The sequence below is a fragment of the Falco naumanni genome, chromosome Z (assembly GCF_017639655.2).
Source record: "Falco naumanni isolate bFalNau1 chromosome Z, bFalNau1.pat, whole genome shotgun sequence".
Taxonomy (NCBI): Eukaryota; Metazoa; Chordata; class Aves; order Falconiformes; family Falconidae; genus Falco; species Falco naumanni.
The window spans coordinates 85,923,706-85,947,198 of NC_054080.1; the positions used below are offsets into that span (position 1 = coordinate 85,923,706).

Genomic DNA, 23,493 nt, shown 5'->3' on the forward strand with positions numbered 1-23,493 from the left:
CATGCCTCACTTGACCCTGAAGGACTGCGAGCCCGGAGAGATGAAGTGCCATTATTTCCTTGGAAAATTTAAGGGACTGACCCACCACAGCTTGGCTACTTCAGCAAGTCATTTGGCACAGCAGGACCAGGCCAGCATATCTCAGTGGGTGCTGAGGCCCTGCTCCAGGTAACACTGGTCTGGTTGCTCAGACTGGGCATTCAAATTTGATTTGGCTGAGACGTATGCACAGTGGGAGTGTTTGATGCACACCTGGGTGCTTCGTTCCACAGGCATCCAGGGTTTGCAACCCTCGTGCACAATGGGAATCAAGAGTTCACTGTTCACTACCAATCCAAATCAAAACGCTGCCCAGCATATGCCCAAATGCTTTTGCTTTCTCGTGCAGAGAAAAGGGAAGGAACATAGAGGACATCAAATACTATCATAAAGGGCTCTGACTAAAGACACACAGCTCAGTTATTTCTTCCAAAAAATTTAATTGAAATTCCATCTTTATGGCAAATGATACACAGTAAAGTTATACAAATTTTTTGTGTTACATTACATGGAAGTCCTTGTTCAATCTGAAAGACCTATGTTGGACTAAAAGCAAGTATTTGTACACATCTGGCATTAAAAAATAAAAGTAACTTCTCTATTTCTTGTATCTTGTCATATTGATTTCCAACTCTCTGTGTGTGGTAGAAAGGGAAAATAAAGTGAGCTTTCAGATATCCCTAGGAAAATCCCAGCCCCACTGGACTCAACTGTACCATCCTCTTCTCCAGGGGTAACAGGATGTTAGCTCACAGACACTATCCACACACCTTCTAATACTAGAGCACCACTTTTGGAAGCCATCACATTTTCTAAAACGCAGCCAGGAATGAGGAAGATTTTATAAATTCCAAAAGAGAAAAACTTCAACTAAACAAAAAAAAAAGGAAAAAAGCAAAACTGCGGAGAGTTAAATCAGAACAGCCTCATCATGAACAAATCCTTCAAAACATTCCATTTGCAAACACCTTTACTTCCCTCTTTTTTCCTTAGGGCACCAAGGGCTTTGCTTCTGAACTCCTCTATTTTTCAATCAATATCCTCAGGCCAGGGCTCCACAGCACTGGGAGCACTGGTGTGAAGAGTTCACTCCCCAGTTCTCGTTCCTATTTTCAGACACAGCCTCAGTTGAGCAGCTGTTTGTCTGCCTGCACTGCAAACAGCATGCAGTACTAGCAGGAGTAAGACCAAGCAGCTTGGGCAAGGGGACAGTGACACTGCACCGTCCCAACAACCCTCCATTGCTCAAGTCCAGCCTAAGGACCCTGCTTGTACCAACAAAATCTTGGGACACAATGCTGCTTCAACACATCAGTTAAGCTCACTTCCAACCGGCTGCTTCTTGTCAGGGCATATGTAAATAGTAAACATTTGCAAATGAAATAAAGTACTGCAGAAAAGTGTAATTGATGATGAAAAAAATCAAACTAGATTATTGCCTGAGGACTACAGTCTCCCAGATGCTGACACTTCCACATGCTCAAATCAATTCAACTAGAGCAGAAAGTGCTCGGGATCTGACAAGACTGGCTCCCAAGTCAGTAGCACCAAATTAACATCTGCCAGAGGAGCAAACTGCATGCTTAACTGTAGGATCAAGACTGCAAATGCAGCTGCTACAGATCACTGGCAGAGTGCTGAAGAAGGCACATAAATGGATGGGTTTCATCTCTCCTCATACTAGACACGCAGTGTAGCTAACTACTGCCAAATTAGCACACCATGCTCCCTTCACGGGCAGAGGCAGCAACAGAGTGAAACTCATCCAACCCGTTGCAGGCATCTGCTTTGAGAGATGAGTAATTTCTCAAAAACGCATACTAAAACAATCTTTTGACCAGAAATAGTACCTAGGAGACCAGTTCAGATGTTGGCACATAGATTGGAAGAATCTGAAGTAAAGTCAAATGAATTCCACTATTAGTTAGCATAGTCATTAATGCTTCTAAACAGAAAGACCAGGATTAGAAGATTTCAATGGCAGCAGAATTCCCACTGTTATCAGTCTCACTGTTATCTTGATTTCTATTAAAAATATTAAGCAGAGCTGCTAGTGAACTTGCTCAGGTAGTTTTTCAACAGGCTTCTGGTGCTGCACTAAGACAAAATAATGTGTGTTATATAGCATGAAGTGGTATTATACGATAGGTTCAGCAAAATGAAGAACGCCACCAACTCTTACGAGATGAGATCCATCTGCAAAAAGCTAAAAAATTAAATCATTTCTACATTATGGTCTAAGAGCAGCAATAGGCTTAGTAATTACCTCACTTGTGGTTAGCATACTAAAAAGAATTTTAAAAACCTTTGATTACTGAGGACAAACGTAATGCCTTGTAATTACTGCCGGCTAATATTTTCAGTCCTCTTTCCAGTATGGAAATAAAAAGCCAATCTATATTTATAGTATCACAATGTTCATACAAAGTTAACCTTCACTTCCAGCTTCAGCCACACTTCCAAATGTGCTGGTCACAACCTGGATTTGAACGTCAGTATACCCTTCAGCTGGTAGGAAAAAGGCATAGGTAGGAAGATTTTACAAACCAGACTGTTTTCACTGCCAAGCAGAGAAATGGGAACAGAGAAAGTTCTTTGTCCAGCAAGAGACATAAGGCCAGTGTTCCCTTCCCAGACATAATGCAGACATTTTTACTCTTTTGACATTGACTCAAAGGCTTTCCATGAAAACTTCACCCCTCCAAACACATGCTAACCCTACCTACACCTGAGCAAGAGCAAGTGTTCCTTTTCCCCACCAACGCAGCGAGCAGAGGCCAAAAATTAAGGGAGAAAGGGAGAACAGAAGTCCCACCTTCTGGCTCCCTGCCACTGAAACAGGCACAGGTATGAAAGGTCAAGGAAGACTTCTTTCTGCTAAAGCAACAAGGGAAAGCGGTGACATAGGAGGTTCTGGCACTGAAGGAATTTAAGTCTGTCTCACCATAGTCACAGTGGGAAGCTGCAGTATGGCAGCGGAGACACGGCAAGCAACTCTCATGACACATTAGGCCACGGCCCTGGCGAGGCTGTGCAGTAGGACTTGGATCGCTCCATGGCAGTACTTGGCCCATTGGCTGCTCAACACAACATCCATCCATCTCTTTAGTATCCCATGTTTAATTCTTTGAACCAGATAAACCTGTCATACCAACAGAGACCTATCTTCTTTTAAACAACCCTATCCTTGAAAGATTAGAGGTTCAAACTGTTCAAGCCTCATAATTACATAAGCAAATAAAGCAGTCTGAGCAGCATGGCATCTGCTTCTCAAATATCACGATTAGCTGAATCATCAGTTTACAGAAAACAACCTGCATTGCCAAAGTACTGGCGTTTCAGTGCTAATTACATAAAGTAAACATTTATATCCATGAAGTCGACAGCTGGACTGATACACGTATGGCTCAGTCCCACAGAACACTGTCACAGCTTTGCTCCTCCTTTGTCCCACCCAGGAGGAGAGGTCCCTGTGCAAGAGGACCACCGACTGAGGTGCTGCAGTACTTCTGCCCTGAACTACTTCAAGTGCCAAGCTCAGGCATGCTGTGCAGTGACCAGCCTTTCAGAAAAGCCCCCTCCTATCCCAAGACCAACCTGGACACCAGTCCTGGTGCTGACAGTGAGGGAATACTGCCCTAAAAAAAGAGTTTTTCACTCCACAAAACTACCACTACTTAGGCGTGGATTCAGCAGTCCCAACACACCCAAACACCTGCCAAAACAAGCAAGAAGTTTAGCTGACTTACGAGTGCATACTCCCGGCCCACGTCAGTGCCAAAAATCTAACAGACAAAATTTGGCTTTTGATAAAGGTATGCATAAGCACCCAGCCATCAGCCTGTGTGGCTGCCTGCTCTTGGGCATCTGCAATGTAAATTACTCCTGACTTATGATCTCAGTTTTAAACAACATCAATTAAGCTAGATCAATTGTACCTCCGCAAGTATCCCACAAAAACCACAGCACCGTGGCACAGTAGAAAGCACAGAGATTTATAAACCTTCTGGAGAGCAAGCCTGATTTCCTAAATTTACTTAACCAAACAGAGAAAGCCCTTTTCAATAATAATTTTAAAAAGCCACTTGGCTTAAAGGATAAACCAACATGTTCCCAAACGTGCTGCTGATAGCAGCTAGATTTAAAACAGATAATTTGTTTCAACCAAGCATGTTTTTCAGCGCCACCCATCAGGTTTATTCCTTTCATGTTATGGTCTTCAAATCCAGAGGCTTTCCTGCAGATAATGAGTGTTTTTTCTAGAAAATGTAGACAAATTTGTGCATTCCACTATCCCAGCTAAACTTTCATGAGAAGTTTCTGGCAGGAGAAAAAAAAACCAAAACAAACCAAAGCCTTATCTTCATGTTCTAAAAAAATATACACATTATTTAAAAAGCATTAGAAGTCACTTGATCTTCCAACCCATCTGAAAAATCACTCTCACAAGAGACAATCGGTGATGATGCTGGTTAAACTGTACCTTAAGCATAAACAAAACAAACAATTGTATGCTTGAGCTGGAAAGCTGAAATTAATGCACTCATAACAAAATTGCATACAAATAAATCCCTGCATAGGAAACAGAAGCTAATTAGTAGATTTTTTTTTTAAAAAAAGTTTTTCAGTGCATACTTACGGGCTCATGCCAAGCCCAATGAGAATCAGATGAAACAAAATATTTTCACATCTCGCAGGATAAATGCCCTTATTTCCCTACTTTTTACAAACTCTTCTCAAACAAAGAAAACATAAGAAAAAAACCAAAACAAAAAAGTCAAGTTCTCCTTACTGTTACATGAGGTTAACATCACTGAGACTACCAGCCTGGTGAGCATGTAACAGAGGAGAGTTTAGTCAAGCAGTTTCTTTCCTTTGCACAGCTTCACCAGGGCAATTTTCCTGTATAATCCGGGGTGCTCTCCTAGGCTGCCCATCACAGTGGCTGATTAGTGAAGAAGGCTTTTGTCTCCCTGCAGATGGGATTTACACAGAGTGGACAGCAGAGGGTTAACTGCCTTGAGCAGATTTCATTCGACTGGATATGTGAACAGACCAAGTCTGCCAGAGCCTGAAAGACAGTTAATTAAAAATCAGAAGTCAGCAAACCTATGTGCATAAAATATAAAAGTGCTTTAACACGTGCCACACTGACTAGTGAGACGGCCAAACTGTGTATCCACCACACTACACATTTTAAGCACTACCCTCCTTGCCTTCAGGGGAAAATCCTGCCTTTAAACATCTTAAGAGAAATACTACATTGAAAGATTACTACAAATGAATACAAACCAGTTTTTTCTTTTTTGTCAAACCCAATTTCTGAACTTCTTTAAAACAAAACACACCAAAAAAAAGCACTACAGTCATAAAAGAAAACACTTTGTGGTACACAGATTACATATAGGGTTTTCCATTTTCATTCTTGAACACAGAATACTTTAAAACTACAAGAAGATATCCATAATCTAGTAGGAAACACACAACTGCAGACTTCTACAACTATTGCAACAAAAAAGATACCTTGGAGAATAGTGGATTTCCATTAAGAGACTCTGCTCTTCTGATATTTTCAACTCCGCACTGAATCAAAAATAAGAAAAAAAGTTAAGTCTGCTAGATCTCTCAGTAGTTAGCCTTCCTTTCCACTTCATTCATAATTTGCCTCAAAATGACAGAATTAAATGCAATACTATGTTTTTCAATACAGCAAAAATAACTATGATGCAAAATTTCACTCTGCTGCCGAAAATTGGTGATTCTTTTTTAGTAAGGATAGCAGTGGCTTAAAGAGTTACATCTAGAAAGACAAATTCCCACCTGTTTTGTGTTGCTAAAAATTGAGTTAAACCAGTTCAGATTAATTTCAATTTACATAAAACCAGAATTTGCCCCCAGTCATATTGCAAGAAGCAGCTACAGAGCAAATTTCAAAACAGGAGAGCACCACTATCCAAACAGTTATAAAAACCATAAAACATTCACCTCGTTTGCTAAAACTTGGGCATACTCAATATCCAGTTCATAAAGTGTTTCAATGTGGTCACTCGTAAATGCTATAGGAACCAACAACATGTTCTTTTTTCCTCTTTGGCACAGTCCTTTAATGGTCTCATCTGTCTGTGGACCAAGCCAAGGCATGGGTCCAACCTGTAAGAAAAGAGGGAGGGAAATAAAGATGAAACCACCTGATTAAATCATTCTTACAAGAACACCCATGATTTCCTAAGCAGGATAACACAGGCCAGATTGTGTATACGATGGAGCCACTTATTTGTATTTCCCTGCTTTTGATAGCACCTCTCACTTTCTCCATTAAATTTTTTATGAAGATATACTGTCCCACCATTTAAATCCCAAAGAAACAGAACCTGGGCTGGCCTAAATGAGACTCACATTAAAATAAATGAAAATTTAAATAAAGGTGTACTTTTTTCAGTTCAATAAAACCTTGACCACTACTGCACAGGGTTTACCTGCCTTTTAAAGAAGTTACCATTCTGCAGCAAACTGTCCTTACCACTTTATGATCCATGAAGCATTCAGTGCTGAGATATAGTAACACCATTTTAAGAACAAGACCACAATGCATGATAATGTAATGCCTTGAGACATAAGGTTACTTGTACTGCATAATTCTAGTAAAACTTATGTTCCTTGCTATTTGCAGTAGTAATAATAAGTACAAAATAATGCAAGCAGTCTTTGTCCAGAATAATGAAGCCTATTTGGATTAGGCTCATATTACTATTAAGAATGTCTATATCACAGTGACTACTTCGGAAAAATTGCTCGGAGATCCTCAAAAAGCAGCACCTTAAAAACCCTGCGTGCTCGATTCTTTCTTCTGACAAAGAAAGACAAATGCTAAACTAGATGTTGTAAGATCATAAGTTTTCTAATGGACACATCCAAAATTTACTTTAAAATGATGTGATATAACAAAAAGGTGAGGAACTCTGCACAGAGTATCTGGAAAGACTGAACCTGAGTAAAAGACAGAGATTCTGTTCTAGCAGAAATACTTGGGGAAAATGGGAAAAAGGCACTGAGGTTATGACCTCCTTAAGCTGGAAGATCATAAACCATCAGCTGAAAAGCTTTACACTGGCAGGTGGCTTTACAGCTTCCCTGAGCACATACCTTGGACTGCCACACAAGCCTGTAAGGGTTGGAGTAGTTCAGCTTCTCCATGACTCTCTGGACAGTAGCTCCCACTTCCTGAGGATATGGATCACCACGGTTCACTACCTTCAACACAAAAACACCAGACCTTTTTCTTCCAGTGAACACGTTTGCGCAAACACCACCTAAAGACCGGGAAAGGCGAGCACACTGTGTGTGATGTGGCTGCGCCCAGGGAAGGCCATATCAAGTGCCTGGCTCATCTCAAACAGGGAAGAAAAACTGTGTTCTTGGCCAGCAAAACTTATGATGAAGCTGCTTTACCAGTACATCTGATCCTCCTCCTCTGCACGCTAAAGGATAAACTCTTCTATCATCGTATATAGACAGGGTTACATTTTGGTAACCGTACTGCATTTTTAAAAAATTATCCAAGAGCCATTTCACTGCAGTTGCTGGCTGCTGACAGAGGACCAAGTCATTTATTGCAACTTTGCAAAGACTTTTACTTTTATTCCTTCAGGGAAAGTATTACTACTGCTTTCTAGAGGTGAGAAAATAATCAAATTTTCCCCTCTGTTACCACGTGGGTTTGAGCTGGTAAGTTGATGAGGCTATGAACACAGCCATACCAAGTCTGACCTACCCCAGCGCCCCATCTTCAATGGCAGCCAACAGTGTAGATCTGGGTAAGCATGCAGAAGAGTAATCACAGCTCACATGCCTCACCTTCAGCTCCACATCAGGCTTCCAGCTGCAATTCACTAACTCACTTTCATACTTCTCTTTTATATTTGCCTGGCACTTCCACAGCTGCGGCCCTACCCCACAGGTGTGTGAGCTGCATACCCTTCCATTCAGCAGAGCCAGCATGACTCTGGTCTAACAATGACAGAAATGACCTGACAGAACTCACAGACATGGGCAGCGAGTGAGCAGAAAAGAGGATGACAACATCTTTCCTTTTTTCGGGCGGAAACAGGTTCAGTTCCTTCTGTATGTGATCGGTGAAGCACTGTTCAGGAAAACAAAAAGCAAAAACCCGAATGAGAAACCCTGAGAGGCATTATGTGCTCTCCGATAACCCAAGACGGGCAGCTTCAAATGTTCCAGATTGCCTTAAGAACTTCAAAATTCCCTTTGGTATGCTGGTAATAAACTGAAAGAACAGAACCAATTCAACCCAGCTCTCCTCTACCACCTGTGATGAGTGGGTCCCCAGCCTCAGAGGGCGCATGTGTGCAGCTGCTAGAGCAGGGGCAGAGAGAAATGGTAAATGGACAGAGCACAATCATCTTCTCTTAGCAGCCCCATTACACTTAGACTAAACCAGTGTACATAGACATGGCATCAGAGAAGAGTGTACTGTGCAAAAGGTCTCCCCTAACCAACTGCTGAAGCAAGTTCAAGATAACTGTATTCAGTTTTATTCTGAGACCTTTGCCTTGAGCTTAGCTGATGGGAGAGAACATGGGAGGGATGGACACCTCTGCCCATCAACACTTGAAATGTTCTTCATGCTACACACAAACAAGCAGGGAAACACCTCTGACCCTTCACTCCCACTGCCAGCATTTGAACTGAAAGCCCTAACCCTGCACACACACCGCTAGGCTGAGGGAGCAGACAGAGAGCAGCCCCTGCCATCACTGCTGGCGTATGGTGCTGCAGGAGCAGGAAACAACTTTGTCTGCATGGTCTTCCCTCTCACATATTTTACAGTGTAAAACACACCAGAAAAGTTAAAAAGTGTTAATTCCCATTTCAACTTGGAAAGGGCTGGCTCAGCCCCTGGTTATAATTACAGCCTCCTCAGACTTTGGGAAATGCACACTGGTGAGCTTATTTGTAAAGAGAAAAAAAAAAAGTTTGTATGTATTCTGTCTAATGAAATCTATTTTGCAGGCTCCCTGAAGATACAAAAGATTCCTCAATTCTGCTGAACTGTTCTAGTGAAGGCAAGGAGAATACATACTGAGGGCACAGGGGCATGGAGAGTGCATAACAATGTTACATCCCAGGACAGCATCCCACTCGGGCAGCTTGTCAGGGGAACGTCACACAGTGTGGGCAGTTCCACCTTGCCTTCCTTCAGTTTTATCATCTGTTCAGCACACCACAAAAATTGCAAAACACAGGCTAGAGAGAAAGTTCCCCAGCAAAGATAAAAGCATCATTTTCTCTGAAAAGGAAGGAGCAAGATGGTTTCCCTTAATTGCATCTGCCACAGCCAGCACTGTGCCTGGAATTCCCTCTTTGCTGCCAGATAAGAATCTGACAAACCAACATGATCTGTATGTGCATCAACCATAGACCTGCTCTGAGCAAGAATTTGGACTAATGACCTCTAGAGGCTCCCTCCAGACAACACCATTACAATAATATGACTGCTTTTAAAACAAGACGTGGATGATGGTCACTTACACACATTATCATGCCAAAACATCTGGCATGAAATAACCATCCTTCCCCTGTAATTTTATGCATACTAGGCAAGACACATTTCATTACCATAACTAAAATGTACCCTCAAATTGAAGGTTTTTTAAAATTCCTGTTATTCTTCAAGTTATTTTTTTATAAAGAAAATACATGAACAGACCTGAAATCAGCAAATAGATTCGTCTTCTTTTAGTACATTCTACAGCTAGAAATCTTATAAGCTTTGTCAGAAGCTAATACTTGATCCAAGGGAAGTGTTTCCTCCAAATGTTTCTGTTGCTTAACATTACACTGTGGCTTTACTGGTAACAAATATTTCTAAAAAGGAAACTCAATAAACATCTGTACTTAGTACTTTATTGTTTTAAAGTCAGCTGGAAATGCAAACTTACCAAGCTTCTCTTACATCATCCAATCTAAGAAAACCCCAGGGAATGCCAATTTGATAACATATTGGATCTGCTCAGTTCACACCTCTCATTCTGACTGCTAACTTCAAAGGCTCTCAAACAAATCCATACCTGAATAAGAAGGGGATGTGTGGGCCATCGGTCAATTATACTCCACTTCATCTTTGGCTTCTCCCCCTTTTTATTATAGTAGCGATAAATGGCATTTAAACTGCTTCCTGAAATACAGAGAATTAAGAACATAAGTTCAGCCAAGGCGACAGCAACCTGTCAGATCAAAAAAGGTTTGTAGCAAGGTATTATAGTATTTTAAAATGCCACGTATTTACAATGCAACCGTAAATCAGAACTGAGAGCCTCAAATATGAACAATTATATCAAAGTTCATACAAGGTACAAGCCAAAAACAATTTACTAGATCATTCTTTAATTGAGTAACAATTATTGTTCTAGTTTCCATGAAATAAAGCAGTCAGTTGTGTTCCTGAGCCTTCAGTTTGCAGTATCTCACAATAAGAACAGTAACATAAAGCTACCCTTAGTTACAAATTTTCTACCCAGAATCTGGAATTACAGTACATACAGAAGACCTCAAGTTGGCAATGAAGCCAACAGGAAGGGGCACTTTGAGGAAGACTCAGGACAGCTTGCGTTGACACTCTACACGCTCCCTCAAGGCTCACAGACAGGTGCCCATATTTGCCTCTGTCCGTGCTCTCTGCTCCTCCACTGATGCTCACCTGTGGTAGAACAACTGTACTGTGGGTACTGCGTGAAAGCAATAGCCCTTTCAATGCCATCCTTCTCCATCTCTTCAATTGCTTCTTCTGTCAGAGGATGGACGTAGCGGAAGCCGATGTAGTATTTGTGAGGTGCTGCCAGCCAAAGCACAGGAAAAGAAATTGCAGGAAAAATACAAGAACTCTCAATATCATGTCATTGATAAGTACAGAACCAGACAGGCTGAAACTGTTGAAATAAACATGTTGGTAATTTTCTGGCTACTTTACTAAACCACTGTCATGTAAACACATCTATCTTTGACCAAGTATTTTTCTGGTAACTCACTTGGCTGTTATTACAATTTAAAAGTGATTTATACCATTGTTTGCTTCTGCAGAAAGCACCACTCTTCTGCTTTTACTTAGTTTAGCAGAGGCATGGTTTCCAGACTCTATGGAGCTCTGACATTTTACTGAGCAAGTTCTGATTTAAAGGGTGTATTGATAAAAAAAGTATCACTACAAGATGCTAAATGAACACTACTATGCCCTAACACAGACCACAGTTACAGAGGTGCTATGGGCTTCCTAACAGCACAGCTCAACTCACTTCCTGAAATCAGAAGTCAGATGTTTTAAATACACCAATGTAATTAAAATGCCATAACCTTAGGAAAGACAAGGCTTTCTTCATTCTGCCATACAAAATACCCCACACTGCTTAAGCAGTTTGCACATTCCAGGAAATTTTATTTACCTAAACTTTCAAACATAATTGGGCTGCAATTTTGTGTGCTAGCACCGCAATGCTCTGCTCTGCAGGAATCAGTTTGAAACAGGACAAGGCCCTGCACCTTACAGACATTAGCTGCCTATAAGGCATTTCAAGAAAACTAGGCAATTTTAACCCTTTCATGCTCCAGGTGCTAACAGAGAAGTCACCAAAACAGGATGCCCTCAGTGCATGAGGGATTCACATGCCTTTGCTGGATCAGACCTATGGTCCCAACGCTGCGGGGGAGGTCAGGCAGAATTCCCAGGTACTGGCCACTTACTCCACATGCCCTCCACTTCCTATTTCAATTTCAACAAAGACCTGGCTCCCTTGTGTTTCCCTCACTTACTCTATCTTTTCTTTCATCACGTCACGCAGATACAATTCTATTTCACTTCTTCCCACTTCCTTGTCTTCAGTTAGCCACATCAAAAAGCAAAGCTAAACCCAAGACAAGTTGGAACCATTTTTCAATGCAACCGCTCAGGTCACCGTGCTCATGAGAGAAGATGCCTTCCCCCACCCCGGTAAGTCTGCTCCATTTGCACATAAACCCCCAAGGACTGGGACTATTGTTTGGGGCAGGAGATTTGTGCTACTGCATAAGCGACACATGTTCTTTCATTCTCGTTTCTGAGTACTTCTCATAGAAACCTTCATGTCTTTAAACACTTCATTTTGGAGGCAATATTATTCTCTCCAAGGACAATGTTTTAGGTTTTTCTATTTTCCATCTCTAATCTTTTGGGTGTCAGCCAGGGTTTGAGGAGTATGGTTTGGTTAGGGGGAGGGAGAAAGGGGAGGTTTGCTGTGTTGGTTTTTGTTGGTTTTGGTTTTTGTTTTTTTTTTTTTAAGTAGAGAACAGAGGTTCTTAGGAGAACAAAAGCAAAGTTTCTTTTTCAGGGTTTCCGGGTCACTAGCTCTAAAATAACATTTAATTGGTTTCTGAAGGAAGCAGATGTCCTGTGCTTGGTCTCCACTCCATACATTTATGCAGGATGCAGAAAACAGTTTTAGTCAGCCTCAGTTCTCTGCAGGAGGTAAGAGAGCTCCCAGCTGGGAGCAGCAGCAAATAATAACCCAACTTCAGGAGCCCCAGGAGCCAGTAACCTCATTAACATTTTTAAATGGTATTAAAAACAAAAGTTTGACTAACTAGAGTGAAGACAGGAGTTTAACCTGGAAAGGACATACTGGGAAAAAACCATGGCCAACGTGGAAACTTCTTGCAATACTCTCACAGCATTATGGTTTGTTCTGGATCACAGGCAGCAAAGGGGAGGTTTTCATGTCTGTATACATACTCATTTTGTTGTTACTGTTAAGAGTCAGAACTGCTGGAAACAGAGTGATGTCTTGTCCTGGTTTCAGCTGGGACAGAGTTAATTTTCTTCCTAGTAGCTGGTGCAGTGCTGTGTTTTGGATTTAGGATGAGAATAATAATGTTGATAACACACTGATGTTTTAGTTGTTGCTGAGCAGCACTTACACTAAGTCAAGGACTTTGCAGCTTCTCATGCTGCCCGGTCAGTGAGGAGGCTGCAGAGCACAAGAAGGTGGCAGGGGACACAGCCAGGACAGCTGACCCAAAGTGGCCAAAGGGATATCATCCGAGACCATATGATGTCATGCTGAACAATAAAACTGGGGGCAGTCGGCTGGGAGGCAGCAGCCTGCTGCTGGGGGACTGGCTGGGCATCAGTGAGTGGGTGGTGAGCAACTCCATTGTGTACCACTTGTCTTGTATGCTACCATTGTTATTATTTTTTCCCCTTCTTTTTCTATCCTATTAAACTGTCTTTATCTCAGCCCACAAGTTTTACCTTTTTCCAACCCTCTCCCCCATCCTGCTGCAGGGTAGTAAGAAAATGGCTGTGTGCTGTTTAGCTGCCTGCCAGGCTAAACGACAACACATCTCCCTCCATGAAAAGCTGCCAATTTAAAGAAACAACGTAGCTGCCTCATCCTATAAGCTTTGATTCTGCTGACAAGGGAATCTCAGCTAAAATACAGCTTGTAAGGAATACTAAGAGCTGATATAATTAAAAACAATAAAAAAATCAAGATGTGGCTTCTTAAAATGTAATTACCATTGCAAGACGTTAGCCTATTTGATGCCAGCACTAAAATAAAATGCCAACAATAGAAATGGATTTTCCTATCATCATGTTCATGTGATTTATTCTTACAGACTAGTGAGCCTACCCAGCCTCACTCATTCAGAAAGGAAAAAACTCTTGTTCATTTTTCAGACAGCTGCTTGTAACAACAGTTTCATTTGCCAGATGACATGGGTGAGGCTGTTTATTTACTAGTTTATATCAGTCCCATTGCCAAAGTGTAACATGTCAAATGTATACAAGTCAGTAAACCAGCACACCGATTCATTTACGCAGGCACGAATTTCACAAGTGGCTGATAATGCAGTCTAACTTGAGCTCTTCACCAACTGCAAATACACAGCAACTATAAACTCTACGACCCAAAAGTCCCAATCAAGGTAAAAAAGTGTGCAAAGTATTTCTTCTTTGTCATGTGTTTCAAGTCTTATCAGCACAACCTGCAAGCTACTCATTAACAGGGCTCACCACTCCCAAAGCGCTACCTGTGAGCACACGATATTCTGAAATGCATAGCTTAGTCTGGAAGCACATCCAACTGTTTCAAGCTATTCTGAGGCAACACAGTACTCAGTAGCACATGCTGCAACGCTACTTGAAACACTTGAGGAAATGGTTTAGCACACAATTCAATTGCTAGCAATGGTTAGCACGTTCAATTTTTAAAACTGCAGCTACCGTTAGGTGAAAAAGGTGGTCTCTAAATGACTTATCACGTGTAAGAACTGCACAGAAGGGGGCATGACTTCACAAAAAGTCATCACCAAAGAAAAGCAAGCTGGAGTGGTACACTGAGAAAAGCAGATAAACTTTCTAAGCTTTATCTTCAAAACCCGTTGCGAGCCCAGCCCTTCAGGGGCTACTGCTGCTAAAAAAACTACTGCTTTGGATGCCTCGGCAGTGTGCAGTTTTGGCTTCAGGCTTTGACTATACTTGCAGGGACCACAGCTGGAATTAAGCTAGAGAGTAGCACCTGTGGAAAAAAGGATCGAACGTCACCCAAATGCACGTATCAGTGCAACACTACACGCTGAACAAATAAAATAAATTTGGTTCTAGCCTTCCAAGAGCATTACTTTTCACCTTCCAGACCCTTTTACCAGTCTCCCACCTCTAGCTCTTTTCTACCCGAGCCTGAAGCAGGTGCCATAAAGAACTACAAAATAGCTAGGAATGAAATAACATGTATTATCAAACATGGGGGAGGATTCCCTGACAAACCAGCATCACATCAGCAAAGGTCACAGAAACTGAAGGGAGAAGGCAGGCTGCAGCACCACACATTATGAAGCTGCTAAGCCCAAGAAAATGAGGAACTCTCCTCTTTGGCTTCTCTTACTCCAGCAGTTTTTCCTAATAAAAATGTTTATAGTGTTCCTATTTGAGTGGCAGGATGAGAAGTATTATCTGTACCTAACACATCAGTGAGGAATTCAGCAGGCAGCTTAGCGATCTTATTAATTCCTTCTACTCACAAAGGTAGTCTGCATTATGCTTTTTGTTCTCGAAGCAGCAGAGAAACACCTTATTGGAACAATGATTACCCCTAGATAGGTCATTTTAGACAGACCAACCATCACTTCACTGTTTCTCCTAACTTTTTTCAAAGTAGTGGTGACTGTCTTTTTCTGTCTGCCCCATGAAAGGCAAGAAGACACAGAAGATGGCCATCACCCTTGAGCTGCTATGTGAATATGGAAGTTTAATTTCTGGTACTGCCACTCACACTTATTACTGTCATGGTTTTACTGCCACATAGGAAGAAACTTTAGCATAAAAGGTACCGTAAGCAAATGATCTATCACCTTCAGCAAACCGCTGACAAGAAACGGACTTGTGGTTTGTCATAGCTGCTAACTGAGCAGCAATAAAAGCTGAAGTCAAATTCAACTGCCAACAATCTGGAAGCAGTTTAGCTGAACTAGTGCAAATTCCACAATGAATGCACTTCACCCGCGTGAACAATGACTCATCTATCAATTTGGTTGGAGGTTTTAGGAGAGAGATCGAACGTGGCTGAATCACAGCAAATTAACACTATGCAAATGACCACAGTTGTCTGTGTTTGCACACCTAGCCCATAGCAATTGCACAGTAAAACATGTTAGCTGAAGCCCTCAGTAAAAGGACACTCACAGCAGTGTCTGTACCCATTTCCCATCACACCAGTGCTACCAGGTAGCTTGGCACAGGGTAATCCATACAAGCCACAGCTCCCCGCTGTGAGAGAGCAAGGTTCAGAAAGATTCTTTGATCTGGATAGAGGGGAGGGAGGTTGTATTCACCTTTCAAGTTTTCTTATCATCAAGGAAGAATTGGCAAAGTCAGCATCAACTTCCACCCAAGCTGAACTGTTAGGCCTTATCTGCTGCTCATGTCCTTGGGTGAGGCTCACTGCTATCACTCAGCCAAGCCCTGTTCATCTACGAAGCCTGGTCTTTCTTTCCAACTGACCTCCTCTTCACTCCTGAAATCAGGCCTAGTTGGTGTGTGTTCTTTTATCTTTTATTAACAGCTACAGATTCAGACGCCAAGTTTCAAAAGCTCTGGACACATCCAAGCAATAATTGCAGAAGGATGTTTCAGAGGAACTGAAGACACCTGGGGCTTTGGGGAACAGTCAGACTCCCAATACTCTCCCATGCAGTTACCTATTCTTTAGGCTCAGGCTGGCATAACAAAGGCAAACAAACACAAAAGGCTTTATAGCATTAAGTTCTGGCCTCAGAGCTCTTCTACATCACACAGTCCCTGCACAGTGTCCCAGCCAAGCTGGCATTGAACAGGGAAGGGCACCTGCACAAAGCAGCAGGAGCAGGGAATGCTGTGCTGTCCTCTGAACCCTAATTGCTGGCTGCTGCGAGTGTGCGGCAGCCATGAGAAGGTGGCCGTGCGTTTCACAGCAGGAGATCCCACCCCCCTGTGAAACTCAATAGCACCAGTGTGCAGTACATGAACGACCAGGGAACCCTCGATTGAAAGACTTTTTTTACTCTCTGTACACCCACATGCACAGCCTAATAGGATTCATCATTCTCCCACTCTACCTCTTCATAAAAGAGAATTACAGGAGATTATACTGCCAACGGTCACAGATCTCCACCTCATATATGCTAGTGAGAATGCTACCCCAAACACCCTTCTCCCATGGCTGCCCTATTTGTCCACATGAAATACATTCCCCTTTCTTATCATCTAAGGCTCAACCACTTGTCTTCAGCGTAGACTTCTCCAAGCTCAAGCAGGGCTTACAGGGCAAGGTATGACACCTTGCGGGTGTACACACTGACAGAGGCTTCTGTCACCTCTGAAAATAAGGTACTTTGCCTATCATAGTCATCTAGATTTCTTCCAACAATCAAAGGGGAGAGAGAGACAGAAGTGTATCTTTAGAGGGTGATCTTGCCCTTTGATAATGACCTCAGGATTAACTGAATCACTTTTTCTCCAAGCCCTAGTCTCTCAATGAAAGAGGGAGCAGAGACTACTAGCTTAGGCCAGATGCCCAAAAAAGATTCCTGATGGCCAAAGTTACGCAAGATGAAATATGCCAAAAGCACCCAAGGGTGGACTTACCCAGGGGGCTGCTTTTCAGCTGTTTGCCTTGGGCACAGGCAGAGATGGCAGCTGGACCACAGCACACACTGGATTGACTAAGAAGGTGGGTAAATGTGTGGTTGTCTTTTGCTGCTACACTGTGTTACTGCAGGTTGAACAAGTACTGACAATATCCTCCAAAATCAAAGCCAGTATGCAATGTAGACCACAGCACAAAAATGTATATGCATGTGTGGGAACCTAGTGCTTTTGCACTTGCTCAGTTTTTAACAAACAAGAACTTCTGCAACACCTTTGTTGTGATTTCCTGGCAGGACTGAGAATTCCGTTCACACAATAAAAACAGAGAAACAAAAGCTGCTTCACAAGCACATGCTTTCAACACATGAAGTAAAAGAAACTTTTAGCAAGCACAGTAAAGAAGTACCGGTGTGAGGAGACATGCTGTCCAGCAGTTTCACCATGCCTTCTCCCTGGACTGCCGTCCACTTCTTGATTGGTGATCCACCTCCAATCCTGCTGTACTGCTCCTGGATTTTTGGTGTGCGGCGTTTGGCAATGAATGGTGCTAATTTACTGAAGTGTTCAAAAGATACACATATTAATACTATAACAGACAGTACCACCCCTTTTCCCCAGACCTCTGCTGCAGTGGGTTTTCTATGATAATCCCCCCAAATTATAGCAAACCACTGCTGCATGGTTTATATAATGCCACATTCCATCACCCTTCCCAAACTTAACTAGGTGACAGGAAACTACAATTTGCAATTAAAAGAGAATGATCTTGGCATGCCTATTTCCAGATAATTGTAACACAGTTTATTGTACTGACCGGTTCTAAGATTAAACAGCCTTAAGAAATGCTAATATACACAGGACTTAAATGTCCAAGCCTACAGCTAAAACAGCAATACCTGACACAAACTGTAACAGAGGAGATCACAGGATTTCTCACTTTTGAACTGGAAGCGTCATCAGATCCCTGTCCAGGAAGAGACGAAGTAAGAAATCATGCACATCATCCAGCCGTTCTGGACCTCCCATGTTTAACATCAAGATTCCTGTTTTAGGTTTCCTATGGAAGCAAGAGGTATTTAAAATCCTAGTGACCTACTGCCTTTTTTTTTGTATTATTATTACAAAACAATCAGCTTATCCTTCTGCATTTGTCTTTTACAAAAGCAGCATTCTATTTAGAAGCTCATTCTGCTTATGTAAAAGTATGAACTACAAGCATGAACAGCCAGAGAACAAGTAATTACAAGTAATTACTTTTTTGAAGAAGTAATCACTTTGCAACACAGAATTTAACTGGAAATATACTGAGAAAATTATCTCACAGCTGAAGGCTGAAAAGGGAGGTTATAAAACAGCATCTAAGGAACTATCTCAGCTGAATGCCTGATGTAGATTCCAACCACACCAAGCAGCAGCTTCCACAGAAAATAGATAAGCAACCCACACAGGTCTTTGTCTTCATTACTGTGGAGAAACATCTCATCTCCCGAAGCAGTGAAAGGGGCTAAGAGCCATTTTATGTGTAGAAAATAAGCGCAGGGTTGGTTTTGTTTGGGTGGGTGGTTTTCTTCTTTTTTTTTTTTTTTTCCCCCACAATGGGTTTCTATCCAGGTGCAGATCCAGCACACTGCCCTAAAGATAAGGTCCCTCCCAGAACAGCACAGCAGAGCGCACTGCGGTATAAGCTTTTACAGAAACAGCTGCTGATCACAACTCTCCCTCAAGAAATGGATTTCCCCATCAAATCATTTCCCCTCCCCAAGGAATCCCAGTGACCAGGATCTCTCGCCTCCTGAGAAGACAGAGCTGAGGTTGCAAAGGGAGCTTTGCCCTACTCTTGTCCAGGCCAAAGTCTTAAAAAGAGGCACTGAGAGGAGCCTAGGCCTGCCCTGATGGGTCGGGCCTGACCTCAGTTTCCACTCCCTTTCTCCTGGAGTGTCTATCAGGAGGTTGCTGAATAAAACCCAGGAAGCAGAACCTCAAATAATAATAATACCCTACTGTTTGTTCTTCTGTTGCTTCTGCACTGACTTAGGCTTTACCATGGGCCACTGCCTCACAGCATTCTGCAGGGAACAGGGCAGGCCATCCTTGCCCCACAGAATTGTGAAAACAAGAGGCTCTGTGAATGCAGGCAGGCAGATAGAAGCAATTGCACACACACACCCCCCCCAACCTAGATCAAGCCCCGTGACTGCCACATTTTGCTACATAACCAGCTTTGCTATGCACGTAAAGTGGCATACCATATCAGAGGGAGACAGACAGCAATAAGAGCAGGTGGCCCCCACCCAGACCTCATTGCAAACTCACCGCGCTTCTGGCTGAATTTGAGGTTTTGTGCTTTCTGTCACTGCAGCTGCAGTCACCTGACCTCGCCATCGCACCGGGACCCTCAACTGACTGCTGCTTTTTACAACTGGAAGAGAGATAACAGCACATTGATAACTTTGCACTGGGCTGAGCAGCCCCTGCCAGATAGGCACTAATCTCTCAACAGCTACATAAACACACTTGGCAATATTGCGCTGCTCGGCATTTTCAGCCTTAAGCTCCAGGCCCTGGAATCAAAGACAGTCACAAAATTGCAAGCTTCTGCCTTTCTTTAAACACTCCATAAACTGACAACTTTTGAGATACCAGGGAGTAACCTAAAACCAAACAAAAGCCTCACTAATCTTTAAGCTCCAATCATAAGCCCAAAATAACTGGTGACAACACAAAAGAAACTACACAGGGCTAACATGCTAAGGAGTATGCCAAGCTACACTGCTCTTCATCATATAGACATACCTGGGCAAACTCTAAACAAGCAAAGTATTTTACACCAACTCCACAATGTAGGCTAGACATTTGCTAGTTTAGGGTCCCCAGCAAACTTTAGCAACATAGATGAGCACCTGTGAGCCATGAGCAGACAGCCCTTTAGTTTGAGCCTGTGTCAGGTACACTGAGCAGCAATTTCAGAATCCATTTACGCAGGGACATGGGCAGCCCTCTTTCTCACTACCCAGCCAGGTGACTTCTATTACTCCTGGATTTCAGCATGAACCAAAAACCAGGATACTTTAGAAGTAAAGTCTTCCCACACTGACTTCCCTCTCCGGCTTTCTGCTAGCTTCCCTTCAGGTACTGGAAGGTGCTGTAAGGCGTCCCCAGAGCCATCTCTTCTCCAGGCTGAACAACCCCAACTCTCCCAGCCTGTCTTTACAGGAGAGGTGCTGCAGCCTCTTACCATCTCCATGGCCTCCTCTGGACCTGCTCCAACAGGTCCATGTCCTTCTTGTGCTGGGGGCCCCAGAGCTGGATGCAGCTAGATGACTGTTAACCCAAACTTTTCCAACCCAAACCATTCTACGATTCTATGCTGGTTACAGCCTGTTTTTTCAAAAGCATGCTTTGTTTTCCTCAGGAGTTCATAGTCATTACGTGATAATTTTTAGTGTAACAGTAGTGTGAATTGCCCAAGATGAAAGAAATTGTTAAATTCTGCATCCCCAGCTCTCCAGCAATCGTTTCAGACAACACTTCCCTTGTCAGACTGCAGGAGTTCAGCAGCAATTGAGCCCAAATAGCACAGACCTCCTCAGCAGCTGATCCACCTGCTGAGAAGAGCATCTTACGGTTCACAGTTCCCTAACAACATCCTGAACAGATGCTGAACGCCCTCAAAACCTGCTGAAATCAATGGCAGTGAAAAACATCTTGCAAATCCAGCTTCTTACTTGGGATTAACAGCGTGTAGTTCTGGATGCCTGTGTCTGCAGTGATATGAAAGGCTGCAAACTAAAGAACTTCAAGCATCGCTGATGCCTGAAAGACTCTTTCCAAATATTTGTATTCTTCCTCCAGTTCTTAGGTGATTACCTTTTGAAGCACTGACTCTATATGTAAATTATATAGAACAATAAAAATAGACATTTCAATGGCCATATTGATCCTTCTGCACCATAAATAAATACTGAAAAGCATTTGCTTTACTTAAGGTGAGGTTTAGGCACATTTCTATCTGCACATCATAAAGCACACGACGCAGAACACCAGCACATGCAACGATGAGGACCCCAGCTCCATGGAATGTTGGTAAAAGTGGGGGTTTTTGTAAATTTTAGAAATGGTTTTATCGTATCAGCCTCTGGAGCCAAAGGCCCCGTAATCCCAGTCCCCAGCACTGGCATGTGAAGTTACTCCAAGAGGTAAAGCCTGGTAAAGCCTTCTGTCCCAGACAGGGAACAGCGCACTGCCTGCTGCTGCACGGGCTGCAATGCTCGTTTGCAGCATCAGGGTGACATGTATTACTGAGTGATTCACCCCTCCTCACCTGCACCTGGCCTGGTTCTGAAAGCGCAACCTGTGAATTGTTAAACCGGGATGGGTTTTATACAGACGCTTTCTAGAAAGGTTAGTGCCTCGTTTAAAATTAAGATACCTGAAAGAGAAGAAAAAAAAACCAACCCCCCCCCCCCAATCATCCTCAAATAACAAACAAAAAACCGAACACATCCACCCCGCACCAAAAAAAAAAAAAAACCAAACCAAAACCAAACCAAAACAAAACCTTGGGATAAAAAAAACACTGAAAATACGCGCCCGGCAGCCACAACTGACAGGTTTCCCTGAGCCGAGGAACCCCCAGCCCGCAGCCCCCGCCAGCCCGCCCCGCAGCCCCGCTGCCGGAGCCCGGGCTCGCCCTAGCTCCCCTCCCCGCGCCGCCGCGACCCCGGCCCCGGGGCGGACCCACCGCGCCCAGCCTCCGGTGCCCGCCGTCCCCGCCGCCCGGAGGCTGCGGCCCCGGGGGATCGCAGGCCCCGTCTCTGCTAGCAGCGTTATGCAAAGGCGCCTCACGGGTGTTGTGTAACGCGGTCCCGCCGGTCCCGCCGCGCTCACAGCCCCCGCGGTGAGGCCGGCAGCCCCCAGCCCGCCCCCCACCGCCTCAGCCCCCTGTTCCCGCCACTTGCGGACGGCGCCCACAGACTCACAGTGACGCGTCACCCGTCCGGCCGCAGCAGCTGTACCAGCGGCGGCCATCTTGGCGCCCGCCGCCTGCATTCCCTCAGACTGCTCCGCCACCGCCTGTCGGCCTCCACCGCCGGCCCCCCCCGGTACCGCCCCCCCTGCCGTACGGGGCAGCGGGGGCGGTACCGGGGGGGCTGGCGGCGGAGGCGCCAGGGTTGAGGCGGGAGTGCCGGAGGCTGCCGTGCTGCGGACGGCCCTGCGGGACCGTTACCACAGGGCGGAGGGCTGAGGAGTGATGAGACGCCCCCTGATCAAAACAACCAAAAGACCCCAATATCTTAATTTTTCGAAGGTAAACTAATAATGGCATCCCCTGCGTTAAGGCCGGGGTTAAATTTTGTTCAAGAAATAGAAAAAAAAAAGGCTCTTGGGCAGCTCTTAGGTTTGCACAATTAGGCCCTAAGGAAGCTGCAGATCCTTTAAAAAATTATTATTTTTTTTAATCTGAGGGGGCTTTCTCAGCAGAGAAGCTCACCTACCACCTCAGATCTTGGTTAGCCTTTGCGGTTAATGCAGTGTTCTCACCTACAGCAATGCTCCCCTCCTTCCCCACTTCATGAAGAGTCTGGTGCAGTCCCAGCCTGCCTCTTCCAGAGGACATCAACCGATGACCTTTTCCACCATCCCACCCCTTATTTTGCCCCTGTTAATTCTTTACTTCTCCAAGGCTTGTCCCCATGCTCCGTCACCCAGGTTAGTCCCCCCTCTGTGGTGGGCTTTAAGGATGGAGGCTACCTCATCTGGAAAGGGAAGGACATGGCCCTTGTCAGCAGCGCCTGAGACAGACATAGAGTTTGAACACAGCAACCCCACTTGGTAAGTCTTCATTGGCACCCAGATGCTGTGCACAGGATATGACAATTGCCCAAAGTTTGGCTGTGTTTTACCTGAAGTTTTACTGGAAGACATGTGTGAGGGCAGTTGGTGTGTCTGGCTAAAGCCAGGGCAGAACACCCTGCCAGGCTGCACCAGCTAGGAACTGGTCCTGGGCACTGGAACCAGTCCCAAGTGCTGGAACCTGTCCTGAACGCTCAGTGCAGCAGCAGCTGCTGGCAGTGGGCAGTGCTGGCTGTGCCAGCACCCAGCATTGCTTCCTGCTGCAGTGGCACACCTTTGCGATAACCACAGGAAAACTATTACTTGGAACACGGTACTTTAAAAGAGCTGATAAAATTACAGTGACAAAACCAGCACAAGGGAAGCGCAGTCGCTCACACTCAGAGGCTGCAGCAACTCCAGTGTAGTGAGCAGGGCCAAGGGGCTGC

At 43.9% G+C, this 23,493-nt stretch overlaps 1 protein-coding gene across 5 annotated transcripts; it reads right to left on the reverse strand.

Annotated features, from left to right (window-relative positions):
- Positions 1 to 4,656: 4,656 nt before the first annotated feature.
- FECH (ferrochelatase) lies at positions 4,657 to 22,319 on the reverse strand. Of its 5 annotated transcripts, none has more exons than XM_040579662.1 (13): positions 22,192 to 22,316; positions 21,534 to 21,605; positions 19,526 to 19,631; positions 18,150 to 18,269; positions 17,619 to 17,767; positions 10,757 to 10,891; positions 10,128 to 10,234; positions 9,140 to 9,268; positions 8,081 to 8,179; positions 7,183 to 7,290; positions 6,025 to 6,189; positions 5,563 to 5,622; positions 4,657 to 5,110 (listed from the first exon to the last, which is right to left on the reverse strand). In XM_040579662.1, exons 4-13 carry the CDS (start codon positions 18,245 to 18,247, stop codon positions 4,976 to 4,978), a joined length of 1,185 nt encoding a protein of 394 aa, XP_040435596.1. In that variant the 5' UTR covers positions 18,248 to 18,269; positions 19,526 to 19,631; positions 21,534 to 21,605; positions 22,192 to 22,316; the 3' UTR covers positions 4,657 to 4,975. The 5 variants fall into 5 exon arrangements, with proteins under 5 accessions (XP_040435596.1, XP_040435595.1, XP_040435593.1 ...); XM_040579661.1 differs by having other exon boundaries at positions 21,534 to 21,641; XM_040579659.1 differs by lacking the exon at positions 21,534 to 21,605 and having other exon boundaries at positions 22,192 to 22,319.
- Between the last annotated feature and the right edge of the window lie 1,174 nt (positions 22,320 to 23,493).